We start from the raw sequence: 13,622 nt of genomic DNA on the forward strand, positions 1-13,622 counted from the left end.
AAAGTAATGTCTCTGCTTTTGAATGTGCTATCTAGGTTGGTCATAACTTTTCTTCCAAGGAGTAAGCCTCTTCTGATTTCATGGCTTCAGTCACCATCTGCAGTGATTTCGGAGCCCAAAATATAAAGTCTGATACTGTTTCCACTATTTCCCCATCTATTTCCCATGAAGTGAGGGGACCAGATGCAATGATCTTCATTTTCTGAATGTTGAGCTTTAAGCCAACTTTTGCCACTCTCCATTTTCACTTTCATAAAGAGGCTTTTTATTTCCTCTTCACTTTCTGCCATAAGGGTGGTATCATCTGCATATCTGAGGTTATTGATATTTCTCCTGGCAATCTTGATTCCAGCTTGTGCTTCTTCCAGCCCAGCATCTCTCATGATGTACTCTGCATGTAAGTTAAATAAGCAGGGTGACAATATACAGCCTTGACATACTCCTTTTCCTATTTGGAACCAGTCTGTTGTTCCATGTGCAGTTCTAACTGTTGCTTCCTGACCTATACAGATTTCTCAAGAGGCAGATCAGGTGGCCTGGTATTCCCATCTCTTTCAGAATTTTCCACAGTTTCTTGTGATCCACACAAAGGCTTTGGCATAGTCAATAAAGCAGGAATAGATGTTTGTCTGGAACTCTCTTGCTTTTTCCATGATACAGCGGATGTTGGCAATTTGATCTCTGGTTCCTCTGACTTTTCGAAAACCGACTTGAACATCAGGAAGTTCACGGTTCACATATTGCTGAAGCCTGGCTTGGAGAATTTTGAGCATTACTTTACTAGTGTGTGAGATGAGTGCAATTGTGTGGTAGTTTGAGCATTCTTTGGCATTGCCTTTCTTTGGGATTGGAATGAAAACTGACTTTTTCCAGTCCTGTGGCCACTGCTGAGTTTTCCAAATGTGCTGGCATATTGAGTGCAGCACTTTCACAGCATCATCTTTCAGGATCTGAAATAGCTCAAGTGGAATTCCATCACCTCCACTAGCTTTGTTCGTAGTGATGCTTTCTAAGGCCCACTTGACTTCACATTCCTGGATGTCTGGCTCTAGGTCAGTGATCACACCATCGTGATTATCTGGGTCGTGAAGATCTTTTTTGTACAGTTCTTCTGTGTATTCTTGCCATCTCTTCTTAATATCTTCTGCTTCTGTTAGGTTCATACCATTTCTGTCCTTTATCGAGCCCATCTTTGCATGAAATGTTCCCTTGGTATCTCTAATTTTCTTGAAGACATCTCTAGTCTTTCCCATTCTGTTGTTTTCCTCTATTTCTTTGCATTGATTGCTGAAGAAGGCTTTCTTATCTCTTCTTGCTATTCTTTGGAACTCTGCATTCAGAGGCTTATATCTTTCCTTTTCTCCTTTGCTTTTTGCTTCTCTTCTTTTCACAGCTATTTGTAAAGCCTCCCCAGACAGCCATTTTGCTTTTTTGCATTTCTTTTCCATGGGGATGGTCTTAATCCCTGTCTCTTGTACAATGTCACGAACTTCATTCCATAGTTCATCAGGCACTCTATCTATCAGATCTAGGCCCTTAATTCTATTTCTCACTTCCACTGTATAATCATAAGGGATTTGATTTAGGTCATACCTGAATGGTCTAGTGGTTTTCCCTACTTTCTTCAATTTAAGACTGAATTTGGCAATAAGGATTTCATGATCTGAGCCACAGTCAGCTCCTGGCCTTCTTTTTGTTGACTGTATAGAGCTTCTCCATCTTTGGCTGCAAAGAATATAATCAGTCTGATGTCATTGTTGACCATCCGGTGATGACCATGTATAGAGTCTTCTCTTGTGTTGTTGGAAGAGGGTGTTTGTTATGACCAGTGCATTTTCTTGGCGAAACTCTATTAGTCTTTGCCCTGCTTCATTCTGTATTCCAAGGCCAAATTTGCCTGTTACTCCAGGTGTTTCTTGACTTCCTACTTTTGCATTCCAGTCCCCTATAATGAAAAGGACATCTTTTTGGGATGTTAGTTCTAAAAGGTCTTCTAGGTCTTCATAGAACCGCTCAATTTCAGCTTCTTCAGCGTTACTGGTTGGGGCATAGACTTGGATTACTGTGATATTGAATGGTTCGGCTTGGAAACAAACAGAAATTGCATCCAAGTACTGCATTTCGGACTCTTTTGTTGACCATGATGGCCACTCCATTTCTTCTGAGGGATTCCTGCCCGCAGTAGTAGATATAATGGTCATCTGAGTTAAATTCACCCATTCCAGTCCATTTTAGTTCTCTGATTCCCAGAATGTCGATGTTCACTCTTGCCGTCTCTTCTTTGACCACTTCCAATTTGCCTTGATTCATGGACCTGACATTCCAGGTTCCTATGCAATATTGCTCTTTACAGCATCGGACCTTGCTTCTGTCACCAGTCACATCCACAGCTGGGTATTGTTTTTGCTTTGGCTCCATCCCTTCATTCTTTCTGGAGTTATTTCTCCACTGATCTCCAGTAGCATACTGGGGACCTACTGACCTGGGGAGTTCCTCTTTCAGTATCCTATCATTTTGCCTTTTCATAATCTCATCCAAATAATTAAATGAAATATGGCTTTTTCTTACTTAATATCAATTAATTCCATCCAGCAACATACCAACTGTTGTTTGTACCTTTGCTTTTAGGAGAGTCAGGGAGTTAAACAGCAGCAACACTAAAAAGTTTCTGGAAGAAAGAAAGCGAGTAAGTATCATAATTTTCTTAGCACTTTTCCTTTGAAACAACTAAATAGTAGCTCATGCTTAGATTTCAGACTTCTAGCTAATTTGCTTAATTTGATTTTTCTGTATGCTAAATATTCTAGCTTCTCTCCTCTCCTCCCTGAAAGCTAATCTCTCACTAAAATCTTTAAGGTAATTATTCGGTACCATTTTATATAGAAAATGAAGCCAAATTTTAATCATGCACACTCTTTTCTTTTCTAAGATTTTGGCAGCAACTATCTTACCAGTAAAAATTATGGGGTTTAAATTCTCCCAGTTTTCAGGCTATTTTCTTTCTTCTTTTTTTTTTTTTTATTATTTTTATATCCTTCTCTTAAACTGCAAACTACCAACCCTCATCGATAAGTTTTAAGGTTACGACCCAAAATTGATCAGAAGTGTTTTGTTTTGCTTTGCAGCTCGCCATGAAGCAGTCCAAAGAAATGGATCAGTTGAAAAAAGTCCAGCTTGAGCACCTCGAATTCCTAGAGAAACAGAATGAGCAGGTATTTCACTTAAAAAGCGTAAAAAGATGTAGGCGGCCAACCAGCTTCAGGAGGCAAATGCCATGGTCCACAGTCACCTTTCTGCTAAAGCCAGTAGCCTGCGAAGTGGCATAGAAAGGGCGCTAGAAAAACTTGGTGCCATTACTGTACTTTCCCCTTTTCTTCCAACAAGAACAGAAAGTACTTTTTTTGAAGTGGGAGAGGAATGTGGCTGTGGAGAAAAAAAGAATCAAAATTTGATTAGATGATGGGGATTTTAAAAAGGACATTCCTGAGAGGAGGAGAAAACAGACTATAAGTTACTTCTCCATTTTTATGTGACGTTATATCACTTGTACCCTAGAGACAAGTGATATTGTATTTAATGAGAAACCACCTATTTTCAACCTCAGTCTAAAAATGAAATTATAAAACCTTCTCAACTTACAAGCCAAACCTAAATGCATAAACTACCATAATTCTACATACCACTGAATGTGAGTGGATACCATACTCTTAGTGTTAAACACTAAATTAAAATATACACAAATACAAAGAGGTCTCCAAAATCCAACTATCCAGTAGCTGTCAGGCATATACCAACATCAAGATGAATGTGTATTTGCCTCAAGCGGAGTTCAGATAGTTGGGCTACAGCCCACTGGCCATCCACAGTCTCATTTCAATTGGGTGGAAATACCTCTAGCTTCTATGGCATGATGACCCTCAGTAGCAGTTAAAATTTCAGTCTATCTCAGTCCAAATACACCTCTTCAGGTGTAGTTGCTTTGAAAGTTATTATTCTAGGTAATTTACTCCAATCTAGAAGCTGTAAAGAGGTTCTGCCGAAACCCGTACTTGTACTGCATTATTCTTTCCTGTTCCCTTTCACATATAAAGTACTCCTATTTAAGGTATTTTTTTTTAAGAGTAAATGGCTTCCACTGAAGAAAACTTAAGTGGAAATTAGACTAAAAAGTACCTTTGAGAAAGTAAAACAAAACGATAAAATCAGGGTGTTTTGTTTTTTTTTTTTTTCTTTTTTTGTATTGCAATGGAGTAACAAATAAATCCAACTTCTGGTTTCATATCCTTTACTTTTTGGTTGATAGAAGTTTTATTCATCAACATTCTTCTAAGTTATGTTTCCCATTTCTTTTCCAGCTAAATGCTTCTAGTCATGAATAGTCCCCAGATCTCCAAGGTGGACAATAAGTGTGTATTGTCCCACAGGTCCCATTCATTTGACCAGTCCCTAGATACAGCCCCTTCTAGTACAAGTTACCTAAGTTTTTTTGCTCTCAAAGCCATTTCTCAAAAGTGTTTCTGGAGGGTGAGGGGAATGGATAAGGGAATAGCCGCTATTTCTAAAACATTAGAATCCACTTCAGTGACTCGGTACTGGGTGGGGATAAGGATGCCTTAAAGAAGGCGCAATGAAGGTAAGATGCAGCTCTGTGTCAGTTAACTAAATTAAGAAACTACTTAGGAATCACTGTGTTGCTTAGCAACAAGTTTGACTAAAGGATAGAAATGTGCTAAAAATTGCTCATCATTACAATCGTGGTATATATCAGAGCTAGAGAATAGCTAGTGTTTTTAGTTTCAGAGCTAAAGTACACAATTTAAAAATCACTTTGGCTTTTTATCCTAATACATGTGTAACTCAAATCACACCAGAGTTTTTGCACTGAAATATTGGATTAATGACAACAGTATTGACTGGATCTTACTGGGAGGATAGTGACTTCTTGTTTCTGAAATTCATATAATGCCTTTCAAGGGGTCACAGGTCATGCCTACCACCCACACCTGATCCTTTGAGTCATAGAAGCTTAGGAAAGAATGTAAGAAGGCTTGAGATTTGGTGAAGAGGTAATGAAATTCCATGAAAAGAAATTCAAGGTATACTGATGCTTCCAGCAAGTGTGGAATTTGGACTTGAATTTCTGTGTTAAGCCTTGCTTTACAAATATGGCCCATTCTGTAACAAATTGAATCCCAGATATTTTCTAGTGTACTTTTGGAGGGGGGAATTTACAGATTGAACACCTCTCAATTCAGTTACCAAGTGTGGTTCAACACTGTCTTGGCGCAGTGCAAAAGATGCTGCAGCTCTATTTCTTCTCTCACATTAGGCGAGGTCTGGAACCATTTGGAGAGCTCCCCCTATAACCTATTTGGTGGCTGAGTGGTTAAGAATCTGCCTGCGATGTAGGAGACCCAGGTTTGATCCCTGGGTCAGGAAAATCCCCTGGAGAAGGGCATGGCAACCCACTCCAACATTTTTGCCTGGGGAATCCCATGACAAAGGAGCCTGGTGGGCTACAGTCCATGGGGTCACAGAGTCAGACACGACTGAAGCAACTCAATTCAAAATTTCATTGACAGGAAACAGTGTCCTGTGTCCAGACAATCCCAAACTTGTATAACAATCTCCCAAACTACTATTAAACCCCAAGACTTTTTTTGTTGTTCATTTCTAAGCCAAAAATAAATTAATTTTAACATTCTGTAATAATATCTCCCTTGAAAGTTTCTTACTGCTTTCCTATAACCATTATCCTGTAAATTTTCCTGGTTGCCCCAAAGCAAAGCCTGGAATCATCTACTTCATTAGTTAGACAGTGTTGAGGGCACTGGCAGAATCAACTCAAGTTTCAATCTATCTGGGTCCTGATTGTGGATCCTAACCTCCTATGTCCTTTCTAATGGCTTTGCCTGCTTGGTTGGCAAGTTTTCATTTAAAACTCCAAAGGATGGGGATTTTTTCCCCTGAGATTTCCCATAGACCTCCCAGCCATACATGAGCTCATCTGTCTTGACATGCACCATTTCAAACATGAAATGCTCCATTACTGTCATACTCAAGTTTTAAAAGTTGGTTTTGTCATCGGTCCTGTCGTTTAATGAGGAGAGGTGAGGGTCTCACCCCACGGGAGAGCTGCAGTCTGGGCTGAGAGGCATTGGTCGCTTTTGTTCTTTTGTTTTTGTTGAGATCAACCTGGGGTAAGTTTGTCGCTGATGGTTCTATACATGTTTTATCCTTAGCCTTTTGCTTTTCTGTATATGGTTTTGCATTCATTTTTCAAATTCACTTCAGTATTCATTTATTTTCTTTGTTTTGTATGTATGACTCAATTTTGACATTACTATTTTTGTACAAACAGCTTTTGAAATCCTGTCACGCAGTGTCCCAAACGCAAGGTAGGACTGAAAATTCTGATAAGCAAGATATTGCCTTCCTGCTCAACTGCGCTCGTATTCTCGCTGCTTTGACGATTCACATCTGCTCTTGACTAGCTAAGATTGCAAGGGTTTGATTGAAAAGTTTGACTATTTGATGCTTGGATTTCTGATGTATAATTCAAACTGAAATGCCCAGCGTCTTGAGAGAATTATTTCTGATGGCATTTTAGCATCCTTTGCAGTTGCAGACCTAGGAATCTCATGCTGATGAAGACATACCCAGTCACTGGAGAAAGCGATATATGGTGGTCCTTTGGCCCAATCACAGCTGAAACTGGGTCACAGAGTCAGATCTTTCACAAACATTAATATGACTGCCATTAATTTTTAAAGCACCCAGTAAAAGTTGATTGGTGGTTTTTAGTAACAGAGTTATGGTCTGCATGCAAACACATTATACAGCATCATTGTACAATGATTCTTGTCATGCTTTCTGTTAGAACCAGTCTGCCAGGGAACCTAATCACCCCTTTTAAATACGGTGACCGTATAATTTATCATTCAAACAGAATAGCTTTGAAAGTGAAAGGGGACATTGTTCATAATAGCCAGGACCATAGGCATGAATTGGAACCGTCCTGAGAAGTGAGCATGAATGGTCACTCTGCTCATATGAGAACCTGGCTCTTGGAATCCTCCTGTACTGTTAATATGATCCTTCTCTCTAAAACATGTTCAATATTGTCCTTAATGCTAGAGGGAAAGAAGCAGAGGGAATCCTTTATTACTATTTGCTGAATATAAAATATTTAACTTCCAGTGCTGATAATATTTCACTGTCATCTCTTATAAATACTGTTTGTGTCATAGTTTCATGTTCGTGTATTTTTTCCATTTCCTCATTTTTCTATTAGAGCATTAGTATGTTTCAGGCATTAAAAAAACAATCTGGGGAGTGGGAGCCATCCATCCCAAATGTAAGCAGAAAGTTACTAACTTTGGTGTTTTTATATCCATCCTCACCAAAATGGAATTTAAAGCCACAGTCTAAAAATAACAATAAGAAGGAGATCACTCTGTGGTCTGTGGGTTAAACTAATTTCGTAGCAGAACTTCATTTGATACATTTTGATGCTCATAGTATGATCTGCAGAGTTGACTAAATCCTCCCACTGACCTTCCATTTAGTTGGAATAACTAAGTCGACTCAAATAGTAACATCGGAGCTCATCAGGGTCCTCCTCCAAGTTATATCTTTATATATCCATATTTCCATTTTAAAATGTCCTTTATTTCAAAGTGATGTGTCACTGAAAGAGGACAGGAATGCTTTATTTTTTCTCCAAAAGATACATGCGTTGGGTTCGGAAAAAAAGCACATGGTTGGAAAGTAAAGCTTAAAATGAACCAATTGATTTTTCCCTATATTGCCAGGCAGTGATTTGTCACCAGAACCTGTCCCCATCAGACACCTTTCCACCTCTCAAATGAGCTGGTTGTCTTCTTGACAGCCTTAATTCATGAGGTTCAATTCACTGTAGCTTACTTCCTGGGGTGGACTGTAAAAGCTGAATTGCTCCAGAGAAGTGAGAGCCTGTAAAGAGATTTTTCTGGACAGTAGCCTTCCAGGAACCCTACATATGCATGTAACGGTCTGCTCGGAGCATACTCCAACCAAACCAATGTGATAGGCTTCCACCCAACCTTTCCCATCCGTGAGATTCTTAGACAGTCACTTTTAATTAAATTTCAGGCTATATGGGGAATAAATTGTACATAAGCAATGCTTGTTCTAAAAGTGATCAAATTATCTACACATAGTCAAGGCATGTCAGTCTGTGGAAACGAAATCAAACAGAAATGATGTAATCTACAAGTGACAGGTGTGGCTTCTTTTCCAGTTGTTTTCCTGGTATTGTGTGGACCATTCCTTCTCAGACTTAACATGCATAAAAATTCCCTGGGGATCTTACTAAAATGCAGACTCTAGGTCAGTAGGGCGGGGGTGGAGTCCAAGATTCTGCATTTCTCACAAGATCCCAGGCAATGCTGATGCTGCTGGTCTGTGGACCACACTTTTGTGTAGCCAGGACATAGTGACAAGCATCAAATTCAAGGGAAAAGAGAGGTGGGGTTTTGCTGCATGTCTTCAGGAGAGGATTTCAACATGTAAGGTCTTGTTTCTGATGTGACAGGCGAAGGAGATGCAGCAGATGGTGAAATTGGAAGCCGAGATGGACCGCAGACCAGCAACAGTTGTGTGAAACTCCAGGACACAAACTGAAACCACAGAACCACCGCATCAAAGAGCACTCCCCAGCTTCCGAACACAGATTCCACGGAGGAAAGCTGATGTCTTCTGCATTTCCTTTTCATGTAGACAAAGGGTCACCTGAAACCACAGAGACTCACTTCTCATAAACATTCTGAACACTAAATTTCCTTGGCCAACCAAAAGTAGTTACAAATCCCCCCAAATTGCGACTCCAGTAAGTCAGAGTTTACCTGTTGATCATACCACTTCAACATGTTTGCTAGAAAATATCATCACAAGTAAATGAGCTTGGTGTTAAAAACTCTGCTTTGTGATGCGTTAAGACATGTTTGAGCAGCAGCAAAAGTAGTGCATTAGCCATGTAATAGCAAGCACATGCACTGGGGTTGGGGGGAGGGAAACTGTCTACAGATTTATTAGCAGCAGTGGTGATCTGCTAGACAAATAACTGGGGGGAATTTTTCTACATCTGAGTTACCTCATCAGTAAGTGCCACGTCTCCACCATGCCATACGAAGCTAATTTCCTGTAACAGTCATGGAAATGGTTAGAACAACAGAAAAATAGAACTGTGTCCTTGTGCCAAAACCCGCTGTGCTCACAAGGAGAACTCTCAGGCACGTTTAAGAAGCTGACATCTGACATTGCTTCCTAGGAATTGCTTCTGCTGACCCTAGATTACTACAGCTCACTCTTACACCGTGAAGATTGTGAAGTGGTTATTGGCAACCGTTTGTAAATGTGACCATGTAAAAAGTATTTATGCTCCTAATTCACACTGTCAGAGAGCAAAATCATGTTACGTATTGCCACATGACAAGATTAGTGACCAGGAATAACTATGTTTGCATGACACACAAGCACCAATTATGACTAATCCGTACACAGTTAACCTAATGCAAATACATACTGGTTAAGTAACTGTATGGCACAGAATATAATTTGACTCTCAAGACTTTTAGCATAATGAAAAAGTCTATATATATGTGTATATGAACTATGTGGGCATTCTTGATACTTCAAGTTCTAGTTTCAAAAAAAATACATAACTAATTTAATTTTACACAAAAAATATTTATGCAGATTTTCAGAATTTCATATCAGGAAATAACTTTTTATGTCTGTTAAATATCAAAACAATTTGCTACAGTGTTAATCTGCATGGTCGTTAAGCCTGCTGTAGTTGCGTTGCAGAGAGTGCATGGAAAAGTCCCTCCTGGGATGGAGCTGTGCCCCAATGCCCAGAGGAGCGCATGGAAACTGCACTTGAGAACTAATCAGATCACTGATTTAGGGCACCAACCACCAACCAGATTGTTGTATATGCTTGTACAGATTGATTCTGTGTGTTCCTCTGAGTAAAACAGAGAATTATGTTACCATCAATATTGAAATTAAACTTCCAACTTCTCTAATAAAAAATGAAAACACATCCAACATCTGTCAGAGTGTTTGCTCCTCAGGATGCCTTCCCGTGTACTTTTTCTGTTTCCTAAATAATCTCTTCGTTGTTCTTAGAGGAGGGTTTATGCTTGCCCCCAGCACATTTTTCTCCTGACATAAAAAGACTGTTTGACTGGTTGCCTCCCAATGTAAAGTACTTGTTTTTCCTTTTTCTCACATTTATCATTTGAACTGGCTTCTTTTGAAATTCTCTGGTTACAGATTTCCTTATTTGTAAGACAGTAGAGTTTGAGTACATATTTTTCCATACTAACATCTCATGAAAAATTATGACTATTATTATGGTACAACTGGATGGCCAGTTTTGAAAGATTTCAAATGGCTCTCTCTCAGCACTTAGCTGAGCTCACTGTCCTGTAGCAATTGACTGAATCCATCACTCACTCCTCTCTGCTCTGCTCCTGAAAGATTACTCCTACTTTTCCTGTTTTTCTGATCATTTCTTCTCTGGCTTTTCATCCTCATACACTGCCATAAATATTTGTCTTCCAGCTTAAATCCAGAGCCAGTTTTCTCTCTAACCGGTTTACTTTCATTATCTGAGATATCTTACTCCCGGAAGAGGACTTCCCAGGTGGTGCTAGTGATAAAGAATGGCAGCCCACTCCAGTGTTCTTGCCTGGAGAATCCCAGGGACGGCGGAGCCTGGTGGGCTGCCGTCTGTGGGGTTGCACAGAGTCGGACACGACTGAAGCGACTTAGCAACTCCCAGAAGAGGACTTCCCAGGTGGTGCTCGTGGTAAAGAACCCGACTGCCCATGCAGGAGATGTACCTAAGAGGTGCGGGTTCAATCCCTGAATTGGGAGGAATCCTTGGAGAAGGGGACAGCAACCCACTCCAGTATTCTTGCCTGGAGAACCCCACGGACAGAGGAGCCTGGTGGGTTATAGTCCATAGGGTTGCCAAGAGTCAGACACAACTGAAATGACTTAGCAGGCACACATGTGCTCCCAGAAGAATCCACTGTAGTAGGATTAAACATGTACACACAGTTCAAGTACAACAAAAAGATGGGTTTATTTTCAATTGGAAGTTCATGTTGCACTCAGATCCTATGTTCTCATCTATTATAAAGGACAAAAAATCTTGGCAAATACAGTTACTCAGTCTCTTCAAACTTAAAAAGACAAACACTTATTTCAGAGGTATATTCAATTACTCACTCTCCCAGTTAGTCAGTCTCCCAGCTAGAGTTCCCTCCCCATTAAGGAAGTCTCCCTGCTTCTCTTCCAAGATGGCTTCTGGGTGCAAATGCAAGCTCATGCGTCCTCTCGGCAATGGGGAGGAGCATCTGGTTACCCCTACTGTGTGGTCCTAACTGCCCTGGACCACAGTCCTGCAAGGTAGAGCCTTTCATTCTAGTATCTCAAGGTCTCTGCTCAAAAGAGTTTTCACCCTGGACTCGGTTTTTCTCCAGTTTTCTTCTGGGATACACAGAAAGTCTGGATTTGGGAGCCAGGTGGGGAGGACAGAAGTGCTAGCTCAGATCATCCATGCAGATCCCTCCTCTGGCCATCGGTTAGCTGCTAGTGCCATGTTGTTCCATGGCAGGTTGCTTAAGGAGGATTGCCATTTTCTACATCTATGCCCCAAGAAGCAAGTTTATAGTGAAGATACTACATCCTGCTTCTCAGTCCCTCACGACTCTTGGTTCCAATCTGGGGATCAAGACACTTGCCTCAATTCTTACCTTGCTCCCTCCTGTCAGCCCCAAAAGGATATTCAACTGCACATACATGACTGATTGGAATGCCCAAATAGCCTGCCAGGCTTCTCTGTCCATGGGATTTTCCAGGCAAGAACATTAGAGTAGGTTGCCATTGCTTTCTCCAGGGAATCCTCCCAACCCAGGTATTGAACCCAGGTCTCACTCACTGTAGGCAGACTCTACCATCTGAGCCACCAGGGAAGCCGTATATTGGACTGTACTTCTTCCCTAAGTAGACTGTTCTTCCCCTTTGGGGAAGGGATAAAAGGCTTTATGGAAAATAAACCAGTTTGACAAGATAGAGAAACCCATCAGTAGGTTCAGTATTCATCAAATCCAGTTCAGTTCAGTTCAGTCACTCAGTCGTGTCTGACTCTTTGTGACCCCAAGGACTGCAGCACACCAGGCCTTCCTGTCCATCACCAACTCCTGGAGTTGACTCAAACTCATGTCCATTGAGTCAGTGATGTCATTCAACCATCTCACCCTCTGTCATCCCCTTCTCCTCCCACCTTCAATCTTTCCCAACATCAGGGTCTTTTCCAATGAGTCAGTTCTTCATATCAGGTGGCCAAACTATTGGAGTTTCAGCTTCAGCATCAGTCCTTCCAATGAATACTCAGGACTGATTTCCTTTAAGATGGACTGGTTGGATCTCCTTTCAGTCCAAGGGACTCTCAAGAGTCTTTTCCAACACCACAGTTCAAAAGCATCAACTCATCCAGATTTAAAATTTAGAATTTATCTCTTCTTGGGGAATAGAATTTCTTTTACTATGAAGGGGTCATCTTTATTAATTCTGTGACTCTCTTTTGGTGACTGTTTAATAAAGCTTACTCTATCATTTAAAAAAAAAAAAAGCATCAATTTTTCGGGGCTCAGCTTTCTTTCCAACTCACATCCATACATGACCACTGGAAAAACCAAAGCCTTGACTACATGGACATTTGTTGGCAAAGTAATGTCTCTGCTTTTTAATATGCTGTCTGCTGCTGCTGCTAAGTCACTTCAGTCGTGTCTGACTGTGCGACCCCATAGATGGCAGCCCACCAGGCTCCCCCGTCGCTGGGATTCTCCAGGCAAGAACACTGAAGTGGGTTGCCATTTCTTTCTCCAATGCATGAAAGTGAAAAGTGAAAGTGAAGTCGCCCAGTCGTGTCCAACCCTTTGCGACCCCATGGACTGCAGCCCACCAGGCTCCTCCATCCATGGGATTTTCCAGGCAAGAGTACTGGAGTGGGTTGCCATTACCTTCTCCAATATACTGTCTAGGTTGATCATAACTTTTCTTCCAGGTAGTAAGCATCTTTCAATTTCATGGCTGAAGTCACCATCTGCAGTGATTTTGGAGCCCAGAAAAATAAAGTCAGCCACTGTTTCCACTGTTTCCCCATCTATTTCCCATGAAGTGATGGGACCAGATGCCAAGATCTTTGTTTTCTGAATGTTGAGCTTTAAGCCAACTTTTTCACTCTCCTCCTTCACTTTCATCAAAAGGCTCTTTAGTTCTTCTTCACTTTCTGCCATAAGGGTGGTGTCATCTGCATATCTGACGTTATTGATATTTCTCCTGGCAGTCTTGATTCCAGCTTGTGCTTCCTCCAGCCCAGCGTTCCTCATGATGTACTCTGCATATAAGTTAAATAAGCAGGGTGACAATATACAGCCTTGACATACTCCTTTCCCAATTTGGAACCAGTCTGTTGTCCCATGTCCAGTTCTAACTGTTGCTTCCTTACCTGCATACAGGTTTCTCAAGAGGCAGGCGGTCTGGTATTCCCATCTCTTGAAGGA

The 13,622-nt window shown here is 40.9% G+C and overlaps 1 protein-coding gene across 12 annotated transcripts in view; it reads left to right on the forward strand.

Moving 5' to 3' along the window:
• PLCB4 (phospholipase C beta 4) overlaps positions 1–10,087 on the forward strand; it is a 485,151-nt gene extending 475,064 nt beyond the window's left edge. For 10 of the 12 annotated variants that reach the window (XM_070800681.1, XM_070800679.1, XM_070800685.1 and 7 more), the window contains 4 exons: positions 2,629–2,686; positions 3,126–3,212; positions 6,362–6,398; positions 8,576–10,087. In XM_070800681.1, the coding sequence (XP_070656782.1) occupies positions 2,629–2,686; positions 3,126–3,212; positions 6,362–6,398; positions 8,576–8,664 (271 nt within the window). In that variant the 3' untranslated portion in view covers positions 8,665–10,087. The remainder of the gene's footprint in view (positions 1–2,628; positions 2,687–3,125; positions 3,213–6,361; positions 6,399–8,575) is intronic. The other 2 variants (XM_070800689.1, XM_070800690.1) reach the window with 1 other exon arrangement.
• Positions 10,088–13,622: the final 3,535 nt, after the last annotated feature.

The sequence above is a fragment of the Bos indicus genome, chromosome 13 (assembly GCF_029378745.1).
Source record: "Bos indicus isolate NIAB-ARS_2022 breed Sahiwal x Tharparkar chromosome 13, NIAB-ARS_B.indTharparkar_mat_pri_1.0, whole genome shotgun sequence".
Taxonomy (NCBI): domain Eukaryota; kingdom Metazoa; phylum Chordata; class Mammalia; order Artiodactyla; family Bovidae; genus Bos; species Bos indicus.